This window comes from Thermobia domestica, chromosome 9, assembly GCF_964235325.1.
Source record: "Thermobia domestica chromosome 9, izTheDome1.hap1.1, whole genome shotgun sequence".
NCBI lineage: Eukaryota > Metazoa > Arthropoda > Insecta > Zygentoma > Lepismatidae > Thermobia > Thermobia domestica.
Window position 1 is genome coordinate 272,761,228 of NC_137462.1, and position 22,231 is coordinate 272,783,458.

Genomic DNA, 22,231 nt, shown 5'->3' on the forward strand with positions numbered 1-22,231 from the left:
TCGATGAACGCAGGGAGTCTGAAAGAGGAAAGCTGGAAAAAAAGAAAGAAAGAAAGAAAAGGATTCGAATAGAGTTCCTCTCTACTCCAGCCCTACACCACCTATAGCGCCATCTTTCTCTCCCTTTTCCGAGCGGGAAGCTGGGATCCAATTTTCGTCACTTTCAGCGCCCAAGGGAGAGCAAGCTACTGTTTGAACGTGAGCTCATTGCATCACGGCTATCTCAGTTCTGTATTTTTTTTTCTCCTGCTATCCCTCCTCGCACCATACCTTCCTCTACCCCTTAACATCATTCTCGGGATACCATTTCCGCCACCTGCAAGCAGACACACACTCTCCAGCGCTCTCCTTTTTGCATCTATTCCCCTAGGAGTTTGAAGCAAGGAACAAGGAAACCTGCTTGAGGATTATCACCCATTTTTTGGTGTGGTGTACATTTTTCATAATGTTCGTGTTCTTGATTCTAGAGTACATAGCAGCTTCTATTATCTTAAAATGAAAGTACAGGCCGAGCAGAAAAGGACTCTACTGTTCCAGTGCTGGTTATGCTGTATTTTCCAGCTGAGTCTCCTACTAAATGTCATATAATAGTAGCTGGTAATTCCAGTTCGTATCACCACAACTGAAGATAAAAACTCCTCTTTTAGTTATTCGTCTGCCGTTTGTATCACCGTTCTAAGTTAACCCTAGAATAACAGGTAGTTCTATAACAATGCGTAGTGAAAATATGAGGAATAGTGTTACCCAAAAATTGAGTCAGGTTTCGTGGCGAGATATGAAAGAGACGAAGTTCTTCCATTAGACTTTCCGACACGAGATGTCACTTCACGATAGCTTTTTAAGTTGAGATAGGATACATGTACGCTAGAGGAATATTTTTCTCTTATATTGCCGATGCACGCTACAGCAACCGAGTTCTATACTTGTTACTGAATGTGCATGCACGCTGGAAGAGTGTTTTTGTCTTATATTGCTTGTGCATACTACAACAAAGAAGGTATATACTCTTTATTGGCTGTGTATGTACACTGAAGGAATGTTTTTCTCTAACATTGCCCGTGCATACTACAATAAAGAAGATCTATTTTTGTTGTTTTCCGTGCATGTATGCTGCAGAAATGTTTTTATCTGATTTTGTATATACTATAACAAAGAAGGTTTATCCTTGGTATTGGTCATCCATATTACGCTAGGGATTGCCTACTTTGTCAAAAGCCCATGCATGCTACAACAAAGGTTTCTTGTTGTTATACCCTTCCATATTACGCTGGGAATTGCATATTTCTGGCAATGCCCATGCCCATGTATGCTACAACAAAGAAGGTTATCCTTGCTGTTGTCCATCCATGTTACACTGGAGATTGCCTATTTCCGATATTGACCATGTATCCTACAACAAAGATCTATCCTTGTTATTTCTCGTATACATTACCCTGGGATTGCCTATTTTCCACAATGCCCATACATGCTACATTGAAGGAATGCCAAACTAACACTGCTCGTGTTTGATGCTCTGGGGGAATGTTTATTTCTGACATTTCCCGTGTATGTTACACTGATAGATTGTTTATTTTTGACCTTACCTGCGCATGTTACGCTGAGGAATGTTTATTTCTGACATTGCCCATGCTACACTGTGAGAATATCTCTGAAATTGCCCGTACATGCTGTCCTAGAAGAACGTTTATCTCTGACGTTACCCATGCAGGCAACACTAGAGGAATGCTTGTCTCTGATACTATTGTGTTTGTTACGCTGAGAAGAATGTCTACCTTTGATATATAGGAGCGTTTTCACATACCAACGATTTGATATTACCTTTGTGCATATGATTGGTTCGCATTTATCAGAAACTGACTGATTATTTTGTGACTCAAATTCGACTCTTTTCGTCACAATACAATTATTACCTGGTATCTTGGTGATAGAATAGGATCTGCCGTATTGTATTGTAACAGAATGTTTTGCATATGTAACGCATCAGGTGAATCTTCTACGCCCGAGGGAGAATCCAAACATTTTTTTTTCCTTTATTTTGGTTGATTAATGGGTTGTGTATTTTGTTGATGCAGGAAACTAATTTTATCTTACTTTTGATATGTGTTATTAACGTTTATTATGGCACACATACTTCTTTTGTGAATGTTATTGGTAACATTTACGTCCAGTGGCACAGGCACTTCTCTCTTCAGGCATTAAAATATTCTCTTTACATACCAACCTGACATGACAACAAAAACATTATTTTCTAACATTCACGCACTCGTAACTTTTCACTGACTAGGAAGAGGGGGAGAGGTACGGTGGCTCAGTGGTAGATCGCTTATATCTGGTGCACGGGGTCCTTGATTCGATCCCCGGCCAAGTAAGTTTGTGGTGGACAACATAGTGCCCGTGGGTTTTCTTAAGGGTACTCCCGTTTTCTCCCACTTTATCATTCCACCAATTTTTTCATTATCATTCACTTTGCCTTAATCATCGTCGCCCTTAGCCAAAAGGGCATAATTATGGGACGTTAAAGTGAAAGATTTCACTTCGTTTTCATTTTTCACTGATTAAAGTTAGGTTAACCAAAGCTTTACCTTTGCATTTCTTCTAAAATGCAAGTTCTATTTGATACATCGCATAACGCTCTTCCCAATTGAAATATGCAAGGTCAATTTAAAGTGGCGGCCGACTCACCAACCGCTTTAAATTGTTTTTCCTTCAGCTTTACGTCTTTCTACCATGATCATTTGTGGCCACCTCAACTCCTTTTCGTTTTATGAGAGGCGGTAAGTGTCTTTGGACTTACCATGTACATTATTGTTTTAAAAATAATGTTTGGTACCGCAAATAAACAGCTAAATGCATAAACAAGGACAGTTATGCAATTAAAAAAGTTTACAATATCTGTAGCTGCAGATCACCAGATATCATGCGGATATTGAGACTGAAACATCTAAGAAGGACGGGGGCCATTGCTCGCTGTGAAATGTTTTAATGATAAGTTGTGGTAAAGAGACGTTTGAGTAGGCTCGGCAGATGGAGCGGAAATAAAAAGCAGCGTTTCTCAAATCATATTTAAGTTGGGACGCCTATTGTTAGAATGTTCCACGGACTACTCTAACATTCTCTCATACTAAAACAAATGTATATGAATTAAATGCTCTCATCACAATTAATACCAGTATATTTACAACTTTAAAGGTCTTCCACGCTGGTCTAGTTGCTAGCATGTAGACATTTGGTACACGTGGCCCCGGTTCGATTTCCAGTGAGAGAAACAATTTGATCGCATTGCAGTGGTTTAGACTCCGTCTTAAACTGTAGATTCACATTTTCTTGAATCTCCCTAACAGCACAATTACACAGCAGGCACATGCCTATCATGTTCCCTCAGGTACATGGGAATGTGTCCAGTCTGTACCTTATGTACCTCTGAAAGAGAAATCGCATGGATGCCAAGTGATAGTCACAGTATATGTCCGCCTCTAGGCATATGCCTGACATGTACCTGGGAACGTGCCTAGTATGTTCTAGGTATGTTCCCCATGCCGTAACAGTCAATGAACCACAAAATTACTCCCCCAAAATATGTTAAATCGCCTATATGCGTAATGTGTTTACATTAAGGTGAGTCTAAAAAACACTAAACAAGTTTAAAAAGGCCACGGAGGCGATGAAGGGAACGTCGCTTGTAGAGGGATAAATTGTTAAGGTCTTTTGAATTTGGCTAATCAAGATGCTTCTTTAACCGCGTATATTCGACGATAGCCGTTTGGGATCAGATAAAATCTGCTCGCCATGTAATTTTATAACAAAATGACGACTGTCTATGTACTTTCTTCCATATTCACTTTCAAGTGATCGGCGACAGTTGCCATCTAATAAAGTTGATGCGTTTGTTGCTTCAATCGCTTAGAAAGAGAAGCAACAAATGCATCAAATGTAGGAGATGAATTTAGAACACATAAATGGCGCATGCCTAGCACATCTTGTATCTGTTAGGGTATCTGAAATAGTATGTACCTAAAGGACATACCTAGAACTTGACAGATATATGTCCCAAATGACGACATAAAAACAAATGATTATTAGAGTGCAAAACTGAGCCAGGTATATAAACGCTATATTTGTTGTATATAGTTGAAAATATCAATTAGGTGTAAAACTATAGGTAGCTGAAGTACATACTTAGCACATGAATATCATATGTGCCAAGTGTCGGGTACCTAAAAAGTAGCTGGGACACCTAAATGGCACATGTCTACCACATCTTGTGCTCTTAGAGCTTGTGCTGCAAAAAGAACTCTAAACTTCAATAAAGCGTATATATGACTATGATATTTATGCACAAAGAATATAACTTCAACAAAGCCAGAAGGGAAAGTAAAAAACGCTTGTTTGAGATTCTGAATTATACTGTAGTGTGTGATACTCAATTCACTTTAATTCTTTCTATATATTTAAAACAAGCAGAATGTCTGTTATTCGCACAGGGAGAATACATTCCATTTGGGACATAAAGCGGTGAATTTGGCATTAAACGACATCGAAAGTGTCACTGTTTGTCTCAGAAACCCCGAAAACTATTAATTCGACACTAATATCAGTCATTTTCGATCATTTTTATGTATCTTCCCTCCTGCCCCAAAGTTACGGGGTTGAATTTGGGTTTAAACGGCATCAGAAGTGTCACTGTCCATCTCAGCGACCCCGAAAACTATGGATCTGACACTAATATCGGTTATTTTCGATTATTTTAAAATGTTTCCCCACCCCTCCCTCTCCTCCCCTCCAAAGTGAAATGAAAAAAATTAACCCAGGCCCGAATCTCATCTAGTTTGAAAATTTGATCGTGATCGGTCGCGGGGTTCAAGCGATGCGAAGTCACAAACACAAACATTTTCATATGTATAGATTATGTTCCATCCAACAGAAGTATAAGTTCATATCTCTGGGACCACTCGGAGTCAGCGTACTACAATTTGAGACAGGTTTCCATAAAGCAAAATCTTACTGAATTAGCATGGGCCAAGATAGGATAGCTTTCGTTTCTGTGTCAATGAACCTTAATTTTCACAACTCATAAAATTATTTAGTTCGGGTTTTAGTCCTCTGTCATCGACCAATGACAGTATTTTAATGAAAAAAAATATATATTGGTAACTGCAGAATTTAAATTAGTAAAAAAAAAAAAAGTGGTCAAATGAAGTATAAATCATTTTATTTTAGATGGGTAATGTTACATTTTATTTTAGATGGGTAATGTTACATTTTATTTTAGATAGGTAATGTTACATTTTATTTTAGATGGGTAGTGTTGCATTTTCCTTGTTGATGCGCCTGTTCAAGTGAATAATGCTATTCATTTAATTTCAAATTTAATTCCGGAACAGCATACTTAATTGCTTATTGATTTGTTGGAAATATTCATTTTCCAAATCAGAAACTGAAATATTGATACATTAGATATGTCATATCGTATTATAGAAAAAGGCTTCACTATTTCTATACATGCTCTGTACATTATGAGTACTTCTGCATGTTCTGCATATGATTGTATGGTTATTAGGAGAAACAAGATTTTATTTTTTATCTAACCAATATATAAAGCAGCGTTTCTAAAAGACCGATTTATTCTTAATAATTCTCGTCCTTCTCATTCCTTTAATATGTTTTCTTCTATTTTTCTCATATCCTTTTCGTTTTTCCACACTTTTTCATATATTTTTTTTCGTTTTCCATCATTTTCCTTCTCGTTTCTTGTTGGAACGAGAACTGGCCCAATTATGGCTCACAGCTTTGAACTTAGCCAAACCATCAAGCTTCGAGCGCGAGCGGGTATATATATGGAATGGCTGGCTGCAAGTTGGCACCGGCCCTTTTCAGGTCCACTAACAAGGTCGGTCTGATTACCGACGCTGGCGCCCTCTTTCTCTCGTGCACGCTGATCGAGTTTCCCTTTCACGTTTCTCTTGCCTCAAGTACATCAGGATTTTCTTCCTCAATTTTTTTTATCCTATCTCACCTCTTCTCTTCTATCTTTTTTTTTATTTCTTTTTCATTCTTTTATCTTTCTCCTGAAACCTTGAAAATGACTCTGAGATTCCGCCACAATTAGAAAAAATACAAGTTTTCTAACCCTTTAAGAACCGCTTAGTAAGAAGTTATGTTATTACAGAACGTTGGGTGAATCTCAACAAGACGGGGTTTCTTCGTTATGAGGATGTCCTCTCAATTGTGTAAAAAATAGTTTCAGACACAAATGGAGAAAGTAAAAGCTAGCTTTCCTCATTCTACGTCGTGTATACTTTTTTTGATGGGAGGTGTCCGTCTAATAGGACTTAGTAGTTCAATTATATGATACGAAGTTTATATTGTAGAAAACTAGGCTCACGAACAAGCATTCTACATCTCTTAGTGAACTATAGAATGCTTTCTCAAAATGTAAATACCATTTGAGAACCACCGATGTAACGTACACACAGAAAACTCTTCACATAGTGACTAAATATATATCATAAATAGTAAATCTATAGAAAAGTTAGAATCATCAAAGACTGTACAAAACTATTGTCAGACCTAAACTTGAATTTGCAAACTGCAACTTGGATAAACATTAATTGAACAAAATAATAACAGAAAATGTCCAGAAAAAGTTTTTAAGTGTATTTCGGCCTACATTTATACCAATATTATTATGACTACGAGTGATTGAGCGATTACTACAGGTTTTTAACCTAGATGATTTGTCACATATACAACAGCAAGCTTTAAATTTCTAGACATGCATTAGTGTATGTATATATATATATATATATATATATATATATAATGAGAACTATGCTGTAGTTGTAATACAGAGAGTTGACAACCGTGCAGAGTTTTAGCTACCCACCACTCACGGTGCTAGTTGGAGGTAAACACAAATGGCGACTCGTTTGGAAAACTGGTCTCGCGAAGAAGTCCGGTCAGTTGCTCGATTTCTGTGGTCAAAACATGTAACCGCGGTTGAAATTCACCGGCAGCTGGTAGAGGTTAACGGAGAGACTGGACTTTTCACCAAGGATGTCATCTTCCTTCACGATAACGCCCGTCCGCATACAGTCCAGAAGACCACCACGCAGTTGAAGCAATTTTGCTGATACATTATCGACCACCCTCCCTATTTTCAGCTGTTCTCACACTTGAAGGAGCACCTAGGAGACCGCCGCTTCGCTTCAGACGAGGAGGTGAAACACTTACGTCACAACGTGGTTGAACACGCTAGAACAGGAATTTTACTAGGAGGAAATCTTCAAACTCATCCCAGGATGGGACAAGTGCATCAACCGTTATGGAAATTACGTAAAAAAAAAAAACAACCTAGTGTTGGTTGTATTGGTTGTATGAAATAATATACACACGTTTCACTGCAAGCCTTGTTACTATCTGTTGGCTGTATTGGTTGTATGAAATAATATACACACGTTTCACTGCAAGCTTTGTTACTATCTGTTGGCTGTATTGGTTGTATGAAATAATATACACACGTTTCACTGCAAGTCTTGTTACTATCTGTTGGCTGTATTGGTTGTATGAAATAATATACACACGTTTCACTGCAAGCTTTGTTACTATCTGTTGGCTGTATTGGTTGTATGAAGTAATATATACATGTTTAATTGCAGGCTTTGTAACCTTACTTTCTGATTACCCCTCGTATTACTATCAGTGCCTAACAAATGTTGTCTTACTCTGAGTACCTACTCATGATAGAAGACAAACGAATATATTGTGTAAAAAAGGTGCGAAAATACTCCTATAATTAATTTACTTATTACTTTTAATAATAGACAAACATAATCCTAGAAATTAGGTTTATGACGATTTGTTATTACTATATATATATATTATATTTCAACATGTTGAACAAATAAACAGTACATGCTTCCATTTTATGCGTAGCTTATATTTGTATTTTACCATTAGACAAATCTAATCCTGTTGACTATACCTATATTTTAGTATTTTATTTCACTTTATATGACTCGTGTTTTTACCCTACGATATTTTATAATTGTACTTCTGTATACAGCATTTAACACTCGGTTTTACATTTTATATATATTTTTAACTACGTAATTATCCCCTTGTATGGAAAACAAAATACATTTTCATTACCATTTATTTTTCTTACAATGAAATATACCAAAAGAGAAGAAAAAAAAACCTTCAGGATACTTTCACGTAACTAATTTTTAAGTTCAAACACGTGTCTACCTGCAAAACGTAAAATAAAAATGAGCAGAAAAATGAAACTCAAAGAAATAGATATGATCATCATGTGGTGGTTGAGTTGTACGTCTAAAGGCGATTGAAAATATGATATATGTATATTTTGTAGTATTATTTATACGAGAAATTAATTTTAACACGGGACAAATATTTATTAATTTGTTAACGAACTGTAAATAATGAATAATAGGTTTATCAGGCCCATACTTTGACCATAAATGAGAGAGGTTCCGGGTTCGATTCTCCGTGGGGACACTCGGTCGAGAAAGTGTAAAAGCTCTCAGATCAGTCATGGGAAGAAAAGCGGTTCGGAGTGGTTCACTAATATACCCATATCCTGGAATTCCTACGGTTAAAAAAAATGGTATTAGATACTTAAACTTTAGAGGGAGTAAGGGGTAGAGGACGGAACACGTTAACAAGGGCGCCGATCCTGAAGGGACGGGAGGCTCCAAAGCTCGTGTGGGCCCACCTATTGTATTTATAAATATACAATATTTGACATAATTTGAATGCAATTCGTCTTAAAAGCCAATTATATATTTAAATATATGCCTTCTGTATCTGAATTCCCAGACCCCCTCAAAATTCACAGAGAAATCGCGCCCTTGCTCATCTCGACATCTTCAATCGCTATAACAAATAAGCCGATAATGCACGAGATGTGCCACGAACACATGTGAGGGTATAAATGTAGTATTCTCCTCATGCGAGAAAAGGCGACTGCTGCTATTATGTACAAGTGTGCATGTTATGCGCTGAATCAAGCTGGATACAGGTGTGAGCAGTCAGTGCTTCCACACATGTGCTTTATTTGCTTAGTTAGATATGCGTGAGCACAAAAGAATTACACATACATAGAGAACCGGGATGAATATATGGGGTGTGGTCTTATCTTCTCTTGACTTCTACATCTCATTCCCTCATTATATGTTTTCATTTAAATGCGTCTGTGTTGCCTTTAATAGAACCATTCACGAAGAGGCAAAAATGAACATTTTTCTTTTGCTCTGCAGAATGCAAACGCTTCTTCACCAAGTGCAGGAATTTTATTAACACTTCAAAACAATGTTAAAATTTCTAAAGAAGAAAGTTAAGATTTCTATCATCATTTCATTATTTTCGCTTCATTAAAACATTTCAAAGGCAATGTAGATCTTAATCTTAAAGTCCTATAATACGTCACTCCAATTGGTCGTCTGGCATAAGCCAATGAGCTTGCAATGCGCTCTTGCCAAATCTCCAGGGACAAATTTGCCTTCAGCGGGCAAATAGGTATTGCAACATGTCCAAACGATAACGTTTCACTCAACACATACACATGTCAACCGGATCAGACTTCCACATTACAGAATTGGCAACGTCGCTGGAAGCAAGTTGATCGGTGTAAGAGCAGCGTTCAAGGTCCAACATTAATTCGGGTACACACATTATAGATGAACAAAGTATTTAAATATTCAAAAACGATTAGCATAACTGTGGATGCAATTCTAGACACAATTCCACGAAACTGCATAAAGCAACATACAACTGCCTTCCTTCTCTCTTCATTCGTTAAATACGAGACTATGATTAGTAACTTTTTTAAAAAAGTACAGTGAATAATTTTATTAGAAACAAGAAATATGGTGAATAATTTTATTAGAAACAAGAAATATGGTGAATAATTTTATTAGAAACAAGAAATATGGTGAATAATTTTATTAGAAACAAGAAATATGGTGAATAATTTTATTAGAAACAAGGTAATAAGCTCACATGGAATTTGATTTAATCTCCTTTAAAGTACTGTCCTTGCCTAGCAATGCAGTTATCCCAACATTGAACCCATGACTGGAAGCATTTCTAGAAGGCTTCTTTTGGAAGTTCGTTCAGCTGCTCTGTCGTGGCTCTCTCAATGACAGGGATGGTGTCCAAATGTTTTCCTTTAAGAGTCTTCATCCCGGCGAAATTAAACTACCGCTAATTTTACAGTAATTATGTGATATCTTCAAATGGATAAAAGATAATCGAAATGTGGAACAAGAGCACCCTAGGCAATATTATTTTACATGAGAAACCGTTATCACGACTCACTTATCTGCTTTCGATTTCGAGCCATTTTGAAAATCGGCATTTATTTTCGCGTTTCTAAACAGCTGAAAACGGAAAGCCACTAGGTGACTTGTGATAACGGTACCTCACGCAAAATAATATTGTCTAGGGCGCTCTTGTTCCATATTTCAATTATCTTTTATCTATTTGATGATATCACATAATTACTGTAAAATTAGCGGTACTTTAATTTCCCCGGGATGAAAACTCTTAAGCACGGATTTAATTTTTGGGAAGGACCAGAAGTCGCATGGTGCTATATCTGGAGAGCACAGCGAACGTGGACAGACAGGAATATTTTTTTCGGCCAAAAATCACATTCGTAAGTCACGGACATATACGAGATGTTTAGTTCTTTGAAAAGCTCTCGAATAGTTATTCGCCTGTTAGAATGAACAATTTTTGCCCCTGTTTTCACGTATTCTTCTGATTTTGAGGTTAATGGATATCCCGAACGTTGCTTGTCCTCTACCGACTCATTTCCGCTTTTAAATCCCTCATACCCTTCCGATGAATACTGCTGCCGAATACTGTTTTGCAGTAAGAAAATGTATATCATCTCGCATTTCGTTCTAGGAGGGGTTTTCTATTGCAGCACACATTTTGAGACGTTACAAAAGTGGGACTATAGTACTCGCGCCGAGTCGTGAAGCTTGGGATCTAAACCAATCATAGAAATATTTTGCTTGAGCTCTAACACATCGGAAAACTTCGGTACAATTCGTGGAGCCGCTTCCCGAGCGCACACTTGGGGAAACGTCAAACAGCGGAAATTCACCAACAATGTTGCCAAACTTTGAAGACATAGTAAACGAGTATATAAAAAAGGCATTTAAAAATTACCAATAATAACACTGCACAACAATAACTACTGTAACAACTATTCTAAAATGGTAACAATAGCACAAATAGTAACAACGAAAATATAACGCAACAAAAAAGAATTAACAAAACGGAACTTGACGCCAATCCGACAACACTGTACTCTCGGGAGATGCTTTCTGTGTAGCGAGAGAGACGGCACTGACAAAATTTGATGGGTGGAGGTTGACGACTGGAACACACCCTCGCGTTCTATTGGGTGGTGAAATCGGTAGACCTAGGTCAAGCTTCACGACTCGGCGCGAGTACTATAGTGATCAGACAACCTTCATTCTACCACGGCTGGATGCAGACTGATTTACCGTGCACGTCTGTGTAAAGATGATACCACTGCCTTCACTACTTCACGCACAGTGACCAATCGAGGGTTACTTTTCGAACTCACCTCGTATATATATTTACCTCTTACCAAATGTGGAGGCGCTTCAGAAGTTTATTATCCACAGAGAATATTATTATAACCGCATAGTGTTGCATGCATTGAAAAAAACTTTATGTCCGAAGGGCAAACAGTTGAAGATAAAAGAAAAAAAGAAATAATTTGTTTTACTTACATAGCACTTGAACTTTTATTTCTTTGGTGACTGGTTCCCCGACGCCATTTGACGCCGTGCATTGGTAGATCCCTGCCTGATGGCGCGTAGCATCAGCTATTGTGTACGTGAATCCATCATACGTTTTGTCTCCATTAGGAAGCAGATTGTTCTGAAACGAAATCAAATCAGAAATTAACAAAAGATCGCAAAAATATGCATAGTCAAGCATAAAATACCATATTGTTACATTTTATAGTACCTATATAAATTCACAATGCCTATTGTTTGATAAAAGGTTTCTTTTTTTTTAATGCTCGAATTACTGCTCAAAATATAAATTATACAGTTTGTTGTTGATTAGTACAAAGGGAAAGCTAATTGGTTTTTTTTAGAGACAGTAAACTTCGAGTCTTGTTTTAAAATAACAGCACAACAGGAAAAATGGAAAATTTTCCAGAGAAAAATAAATCCGCCGCTTTTGTTCTATTCCCTCTTTTCAGTAACTCCAAAACAGCATTTGAAAATTTGTCCTACAAGGACTGTCTTAAAAGAAGGAGACAGAGTATAGGAAACACACACTATAAGAAACTAACTTTATAAAATATTAGGGGTCAAGGGCGCCCATGTTCTGGTTTCCAAGGAGGGGCAAGTACAAGCGACATTTCAAATATAGTTTCAAATTTTGCTGTAATTAATGTAAAAATTCTATCGGGTTTTCGATATTCCCAAGCGTGTCGCCACGTTTGGCCTAATCCTCGTTTCGCCTAACCAATTATCTGACACTTTCACGACAGATAAATGATAAGATTTGAGTCCGCCATTTTAGGCGAAAAAAGGATCCTCGTTTGGCCTAATCCTCGTTACGCCTAAAATGGCGGACAATGAAAAAAATCGTGGAAATTCAACTAGAGGGAAATTACAAGAGAAAATTCCCTAGAAGTATTAAGAAATGCGAAATATATAGTTTCACCAATGAAAATAAAAAGTAGTTGATTAAGAAAATTCAAAATGTAATGAATTGGGACGACAAAACCATAAGTGAAGCACAGACGTATATATATATATATATATATATATATATATATATATATATATATATATATATATATATATATATATATATATATATATATATATATATATATATATATATATATATATATATATATATATATATATATATATATATATATAAAAACTACTAGAATATGAAGAATACTTGTTTATCTGGAGCTCCTTTCCTATGTGTTCGTGCACACCACAGACTTCAATCCTTTTCTACTAATATACTAGTAGAAAACGTGAAAGTCTTATATCTGTGGTGCTCTTGCCCCCCCTCAAGCGAAGTCTGAAATGACGCTCCTGGTACGGTAGTGAAAGAGCTTTGAAATCATTTCCTACATTTGAGTTTCTGAAATTTGAGTAAATGCTGAAAAATAGTCCAATGTCATGTGAAATATACTTGCTAAAAAAGCCTTTACAGTAGATTATGTGACTAAATAATTACACAAATAATATATACATTTGAAAAAAAAAACTGAGTTTAACGTCCCATAATTATGCCCTTCAGGCTAAGGGAGACGAAATAGATACATTTGAATTGAATGAAATACCACGCTCAAGTGCACCTTACAAAAATATTTTTAAGGTTTATCTTGGGCTTCATGCGTTTCCTTCCACTTTGCTCATCCCATCATTTTCGTTCATTATCATCATCACCGCCTTTCTTAGTCTCGGATTATTGATTGATTGATTTTATATCGACACTAGCGGACCACCAGAGCCATTGAGAGAGCAAGGAGCCGAGCCTGTGGACATCAGTCTTGATAATCGAGGAGTGTCAACTTTTGAGCCCATACGTCGAAATGAAGGTATTCCTATTAATATCCTAATCACCTTCCCTCACCCAGTCTCTCTCTTCTAAGAAATCCTTCTGCGAATTCATTTCTAGATTATTATTATTATTAAGTATTATTTAACAATATCATATATTTTGAAACTAATTACAAACTTAAACACTCATGTTTAAACGAAATTAATAACAGGGAATAAACTACGTGTAACTTATTGTTTTTCTCTCATCTCAAATATAGCCACTATACACACTGTGAAAGCATTAAATTTAAATGAGAGGTATATCTAATAAGCTGTTCTCAAAATGGAAAGGAAAAATAACCTAACACAACTCTCAAAGCATTTTCTAAATTACAAATTAGTTATGGTTAAATCAAATATTTCTCAGTTGTTCACGTAGTAGGGAACATTCTTTCGAAATTTCCCTCCAGTTGTATTTCCGCGATTTTTTTATAGTCCATCGTTTTAGGCAAAACGAGGATTAGGCCAAACGAGGATCCTTATTTCGCCTAAAATGGCGGACACAAATCTTATCATTTATCTGTCATAAAAGTGTCAGATAATTGGTTAGGCGAAACGAGGATTAGGCCAAACGATGCAAGATCATTCCCAAGTACAATTTGCTCGTAGGGGGGGGGGGGCGATTGCCCCACCTTGCCACCCCCCTGATGGGCACCCTTGTTAGGGGTAAGAGTGGATCTGAAAAGGTATGGGGACGATAAATATCGGCATGACGTCACGCCGTCCCCTGCCTATCTTTGCCCATTGTAAACTTTTACAAAATGGAGGACGCAGTACATATTTCTCAGAGGTGGAGGACGGCGTCCCCCGGCGTTCTCCCTCACTTTTACCCATGAATACAGCTAGTGTTCTTTAAAATAAGAACCTTGGACGTCAACACAGCGAACTAAGTTATTTTTTCAGTTTCTGGGCGTCTTTGAAGACTTTTTCTGGAGTCGCAGCCCTATAAAACGTCTTCCATGATGTCGCGTCGGTGTCCTTTTAACGCACGTTTCATTCTCGGAAATATGAAGAAGTCACACGGAGACATATTGGGGCTGTATGGTGGCTAGGGAACTGTGTTATGACTTTTCTGGTCAAAACTCCATGATAGCGGGCGTTCAAATGTCCAATTACATATGTTCAGTTACAATTTCATGAAGTTGCATTTTCGGAATCCCTAACCCTTCAGCAATCACACGAAACACTTAAACATCAATTAGTGTTCAATAAAGTACACCCACACAATTAACATTAACGTTTGTAACCGTCGTTGACGAGCGCTTGGACCGTTCACCGTAAGTTTGTGTTGGACAACATGGTGCCCATGGGTTTTTTCGGGGTAAACCCGTTTAATCTGACTTTCTCATTCCACCAATTCTTCCATCATCATTCACTTGCTTTAATCATCGTCTCTCTTAGTCTAAAGGGTGTAACGTGGGACGTTAAACAAGGCTTTCATTTCATTTTTTTTTTTTTCATAAGAAAGTACTTGCGTTAGATTCTAGGTCCCAAAGGATTACTCCTTGTGCGAATCGAAGAAAGAAATGAGCGCATAGTCTATTCAAATTTATAATCGTAAAGCAGTACGTTGATTATCAAGTATCTTAGACTTACTAATTACTATTCAAGTATGTTCTATTAGTTAGGATTAAGATTAGGAATTAGATTTCTGGGCTTTCGGCATCTATGGCCATGTTAGCCCGTCACTAGGATTAGGATTAGGAATTAGATTTCTGGGCTTTCGGCATCTATGACCATGATAGCCCGTCACTAGGATTAGGATTAGGAATTAGATTTCTGGGTTTTCGGCATCCATGGCCATGTTAATCTGTCACTAGGATTAGAATTAGGAAGTATATTTCTGTGTTTTCGGCATCCATGGCCATGTTAACCCGTCACTAGAATTAGGATTAGGATTAGGAATTAGATTTCTGGGCTCTCGGCATTTATGGCCATGATAGCACGTCACTAGGATTAGGATTAGAAATTAAGATTTTTTGGGCTCTCGGCATCCATGGCCATGTTAACCCGTCACTAGGATTAGGATTAGGAAGTATATTTCTAGGCTTTCGGCACTATAAGCATGTTAGCCCGTCATGTATGAGGGATGACGACCTTCGGCGATCACACTATCCGGTGCTGGGGAGAATGAAAGGAATGGGGGAAGGAAGGTATGGACCTCGAATCATTATATTAGGTTACCATCACGGCATTTGTCTGGTGTGAATAAGGAAGATCTAGGGAAACCTCACTTAGATCTGAAAAGCTGTTACACCTTTTCAACCGAGTGTCTTCACATGGGAATCAAACCATGGACCTCTTACACGAAAGCCGAGAGCGTTAGCGAATACGCTTTGTATTAGTGTTGTAGGCATTAATATCCTCCCAATATATATTCAAATCATCTACGCGTAAACTTTATTTAAACATTTCAAATATTAGTAAAGTGTACGTAAAAAGGGGCGACTGCGCTCCCTTAATAAAAGTTCAATAAAGTAAAAGGGGAAAAAAAGGGAGGATAAAATGAAAAAAGAAACGGTGAGACATATTTGGGACACGGGGCGTATTTGCCAACTCTTGCCATAGATCTTCATGTCGAGGTTTCATGAATACAATTGATTTTCTTTAACTTACTTATATTAAATAATATTTCAAATATTTTATTGCAGTAATCGGCGATCTTGATTGTGCGTGCTGGTTGTTTGTTCTGCATCCAACTCTGGCGCTTCAGTCGGTAGACATCGTCACACTGGCTTTGTGCTCATGAGTCGTGATATAGCCACATAGACTTAATGATCACCCCTTAGTTTCATAATTTCAATTTCACCCCTGGTAACGATACCGACTTTTCTACAGTAATGACTGTATATCTACAACAAATTAAACTTACAAACCTGTATTATAAGGTTTTATGAACGTTTATTTATTATTATTTTAAAGTAATCTTCCCCGTACGCTAAAACTATCTAATGATTCAAACGAAAAGTCTGTGACCTGGGTCTGTCGAAAGAAAGAAGAAAAAGGACGTCGGAATATCTTTTGATACTCTTTTGTGAGGTTGTCGCGGAGAGAGATTCGCGGACGAAGCAGACTTGCTAATGGCCTAGCAGCTCCATGAATCATTCAGTGTAGGTTTCGCTCCGCATTGCGATGCCTTCGGATTCCGAAGAATAAAACAGACAGAGACAAGGGAAGAAAGATGATGCAAGTAGGAAACGAATTTTTGACGCTCTTCAATCGGTTCAAATATCACCTCTCTGGTGTGGCACGAATCTTTGACAGATCCTATCTACGATGCTTCTAACTTCATATTTCTCCAAGTCGCAGATGAAAGAGGAGTTCGAGAAAGGAATAAAAGTCAGGGAATGCAATAGGAATATGAGGTAAGGCCATTGCTGTCATTTGTGGAGCAGACTTCATAATCTCATTTTGTGCGAGGGTTAACTGAAAAGTTCTCAATCTGACCATCAAAGAATACAAGTACAGGAAAGAAACACGTAATTGTTAATTTTAGTATATATACTACCCTGTAAGTAAATAGAGATACCCAAAGGACAGCATGATACCGTGGAAATAATGAACGAATACAAACAGTCTAGGAGTATGAGATACGAAGGCCGTTCAATAAGTTCTTAGAAAAAAGATTTAAAAAATCATTTTGGCTATTTTTTTAAAAAAATCAAGAGAATCTCTTTTTAGCTTGACACGCTTTTTCAATTTTTTAAGCCATCAAAAGGTAGGATCTTGGAAGGTTCTCAAAATAGGCATCTCAAATGTACTGGGCGATGTCTTCCTCGTTCGACATGAATCGTTTTCCACTAAGCTATTCTTTCAAGATTGGAAATTTAAAAAAAAAAAAGTCATTGGGGCCAAATCTGGTAAATACGGTGGACGTTGTAATAATTCGAATTTTAATTCCACAATTTTCGCCATCGAAACTGCGCAGGTGTGCGCCTGTGCATTTCTTGCTGGAAGAGATTTTTTTTCTTTGCCACATGAAGACGTTTCTTGATTTTGTCTCTCAACTAGTACAATATCGACACATAATAATCTTCACTTATCGTTTGTCCTTTTTTCAAGTAATGATGTAGATAATTCTGCGCGTATCTTTTTTTTAAAAAAAAAAACTGTGGCCATTACGTTGTCCCTTGATTTCAGTGTTTTCTCTTTCTTCGGAGCTGGATCTCCTTTAAAAACCCACTGTTTTCACTGTACCTTTGTTTCTGGATTGTAGTAGTGTATCCATGTCTCATCCACTGTTATGTATCGACGCAGAAACTCGTCGGCATCGCGACGAGAAAGCGCCAAACTAGCATCCGAATCGATCACATCATTGCATTGATTCTCCGCTGAGAGCAAACGCGGTACCTATTTTGTCGAGATTATTTTAAACTGAATTTTCCATGCAAAATTGGAAAAAACTTTACCTTGTATATGCTTGTGGCCTCAACTATTTCGTGCACTTTGATTTGTCGATCACTCAAAGCTAAATCGTGGAAGTCACTTCCACTGGACGTCCCGAACGATATTCATCATTAATGGGTGTACGGCCACGTTTAAACTCATTTACCGAATTGTAAACAATTGCAAACATAGGAGCAGATGTGCCATGAACTTCATCGAACTTGGCTTTGATCTCTTTCGGTATTAAACCTTTTAAGCTGAAGTGTTTAATAACCGCACGAACTAACTTATTTCCATTTTTTTCTAAATAAATACAAGTTTGTTTCTTCAATCGACTATGATAATGAAACAACGTGAAGGACATAGCTGAAACTTTAACAACATTCTAGTAAGGACAAACGTTTAGTAAACCTTACTAAAAGTACTACGAGCGTCATCTTTCGGATTTTGTAAGGGCTTATTAAACTATCCTCGTAGATAGATTAGAGAAATGTATAATGTTAATGACAACATAGAAGTAACTCTGAACAGCTTATGAACTTTGACTTACGATTTATGACATAACATAGTGTTAAAAATGGAACATTTATTTATGAAATATAAATAAATTTGCGTTAGCAGTTTTTTGTACAAATTATCGGATTGACAAAATAAATTGGCGAGAGGATGTGTAATATGAGTTAAGTCAAAAATTAGTGTTTTAGAGAAATCGCATTTGGAAGTTCAGGCATAAACCCAAAATCCGGTTTTGGGAAAATGATTAGATTTTGAAGCTCTTCATGTTAATAGGACTGTTTTTTGGATTTATGTCTGAAACCCAAAACCGGATTTTTGGGTTCATATCTGAACTTTCAAATGCGATTTCTCTAAAACACTAATTTTTGACTTAACGTACTTTACGCACTCACCCGGCAAAAACTACTTGTTCTGTTTATAAGTGAGTTATACCATATTATAGAGAGTTGATTATGAGGTATTGGTAAATGAAATATAAACAAAATATTTGTAGAAGTTTTCGAAAACTTCCGCATTTCTTTACTTCAATCCTCAAGTAAACTGCCCTTATTTTTGAGAGTTGGGAAGGAACTGAAACTTTCTACCCCTGGAAGAGTCGCCCATGGATTTCATGGGTCCCAAAACTTTTTTTTGTGTGTGTGTGTGTGTCAGGGCCTCTAAAATCAAGCACAGTCAACGTCCGTCAACAGTGTTGACAACTTCGTTTTTATGAAAATAGCCTAGTGACAATTGAAAAGTCGCTAATTTCCTGTATTCCCAATTACCTAAATTTTATGCTTGGTCTTTACAATATCGCTAAATCTTTCTTTCTTTAATTTAATTTAAGCTCTAGTACAGTTATTATTATTTTGTCTTGCCAGGAATTTCAAATTTCGTAAATTTGTAATTAAATGAAAAAACTTTAAAAAATAACTAAGTAATCGTTAATTATAATTTGGAGCCAAGCAATCGACCTTTATAGATTATTCATAGAATTTTTTAGTGCTTCAATTATTTTCGTGAATGAACACAACATGCAAATAGTTGAATTTGGCATATCAGCGAAAAACATAACGGCTTTGAAAAATTGTGTTTACAGAACAAAACTAAAAGGCTTCGACCTATTTCTAATGCTCAAAATGCTATTTTCCTTTGTTTATATCGAGAATTCGCGTGCCAAATGTTTTTCCAAAGGTAAGTCTACGGGCATCCCGTTTTTCGGTGATTATTCCTCAATGGTATGTTCGATCTGGACATGCAACCTCTTACGACACTCAACGCTTGCTCTCCAATCATCATGCATCTCGGAGGAGTATGCGGACAAACAAACCCTTCAGTTGAGTAAAGAGAGGTTATCTCCAATAACAAGCCCCGATATTTGTCGGAGTTTCCCCTTCCCTTTATTGACGGCGATGGCCCTCTAGAACAGCGTTTCCCAACCGGTGTGCCGCGAATGGACCGCTGGTGTGCCGCGAGGAAATCGAAACAAAATTAGTAATTCTATAGCAACCAAATTGCAAGACATAGAGAAAAAAATGTACATTTTTGTATTTCACATTACTATTAATTTCTACCATGGAAAAAAGTACTGTAATTGTAATATATTATTCTACATTTATTACTGTGTAGCAGACAGTATTTCGGCTCGTACACATTTCCACGTTTAGCTGCCGTGTTACGCTTCAATTGAGAGTCATACTAACACCGAGAAATGGAAGCATTTGTACGGTACGCGTCAAGTGAATGTTCTTAGAACACTCACTCTTCGCACGTGAATGACAGAACAACACTTTGTTCAATAGCTGTGTTTTGACTTCGAGGCATCGCAAGCTGTGTGATTGCAATAATATGCACCGGCTTTGGTTAAATCAGCAAAGCTAAAAATACAAGACATTTGTTTGTTCGTTCGTTATTTAGTGATCTTCCTTCTTAGTGAACGGTTGGATACAGTTTTCGAAAAAGAAAGCGTATTTTTAAAAATCTGAGTTCTATATTTCATTGCAATTGTTTTCTATTTTAAAATTAGAATAAAAAATAAGCACAATGAATTAGCATAGGGGAAAACCAGTAATCGAGCGTTCATCTCTATGAGGAGGAGATCAGTAATCACAGAAAAAAATACCATGGTATTTTATATTTGCAAATAATAATAATAATAATAATAATAATAATAATAATAATAATAATAATAATAATAATAATAATAATAATAATAATAATATCTATGAGTGTGCCGCGAGAATTCAAGTTACACCCGTAGTGTGCCTCAAGTTGAAAAAGGTTGGGAAACGCTGCTCTAGAATCTTATAAAAAGAGTTAAGTTTAAGGTTTATTCGGGATATTGTATTGTATTGTATTTATTTACTCCATTTGAAACCCAGATACTTTTGGTATTTGGATGGTTCAGACAGTTCTCTTCCTTGTTTCAAATATACTTAAAAAAAGAAACATGTTACACTGTTTAATACACATTATTGCAAAGATAATCTGCTACGCTGGAATATACTTCATCTACCAGGAATCTCTTGAGTTTCTTTTTAAAAATATTTATATTTTCTTCATTTTTTATTTCTCTGGGCAGCTTATTGTAAATTTGTACTCTCATATGGCTTGGGCCTTCCTGTACTAATGTTAGTTTTGTAAAATATTGTCTTCTTTCATTTTGCTGCCTGGTATTATAAACGTGACTTATTTGAGTTCCGTCTTTCTATTTTGCTGCATAGATTGCAGTCTCGTATACATACATAGATGGTAGGGTAAGTATGTGGTGCTGTTTAAATTTATCTTTGCATGATGTTCTCATGTATAGACCAAATATTATTCGTATTGCTTGCTTCTGTTTCATGAAAACTGCTTTGATGCTTGAGGATATGCCCCAGAAAATGATGCCGTAATTTAGTATAGGGTGTATAAGCCCGTTGTATACTTGGATCAAAGCTTTAGTGTTTAACGTTTCTTTTAGTATCCTGAGTGCATAAAGTTTGGAATTTAATTTTACTATTATTTCTTTTACGTGGGTTTCCCAAGTTAGATTTTCATTTATATTTATATTTAGTCCTGGTATTTAGGTGTCTGTAATATCTATATCGGGACGAACTGACCATCATACATTTAAAAATTGCGTTTTTTGACATGTGGAAGACATAAGACTTGTAAATTCGTTGAAATTTCAAATTTCATCTTTTTCAACGATCATCATACTTCCCTCTTTCCTATTGACTCTATAGTTATTAAAACCTTTTTTTTTTTTTAAAAAAAAAAAGAAAAAATCAGACATCATAGAGACAGGACAGAAAATAAACACTACCAATTAATGAGGTTGAAATAAAAAGAAATTAATGCTCTGAAAATTGGAAACATAACTCTTTACATAGCCCAAGGGTCGAAAACAGAGTACTTTTAACAGTAATGAAACTACACCATTAAGTACATGAATAAAAATATTTCTTTGAGTGGTTTTTCTATTGGATCAACAGGGAAAAATCTATATTGAAAATCTTCGAAAAACAAATACACATCACAAAATGCATTACGTTTAGTAAAAGGTCAATAAGGAAAACTAAACCTCATAGTCATTTCAGTTCAATGGGTTGAAGTAGTATGACGTCATATCCTTCTCGTTGCCATAGGGATCGTCATTTTATTTTTAAAACAATAAGGTCTAAGAATCAGAATGCAAAACGAAAAGAGTGATGTGTTAA

The 22,231-nt window shown here is 36.6% G+C and overlaps 1 protein-coding gene across 2 annotated transcripts in view; it reads right to left on the reverse strand.

The window, feature by feature from the left end:
- Nucleotides 1-22,231, reverse strand: part of LOC145660698 (limbic system-associated membrane protein-like) — a 1,132,467-nt gene that overhangs the window by 282,170 nt on the left and 828,066 nt on the right. For both annotated transcript variants that reach the window (XM_081726051.1, XM_081726050.1), the window contains exon 5: nt 11,793-11,943. In XM_081726051.1, the coding sequence (XP_081582177.1) occupies nt 11,793-11,943 (151 nt within the window). The remainder of the gene's footprint in view (nt 1-11,792; nt 11,944-22,231) is intronic.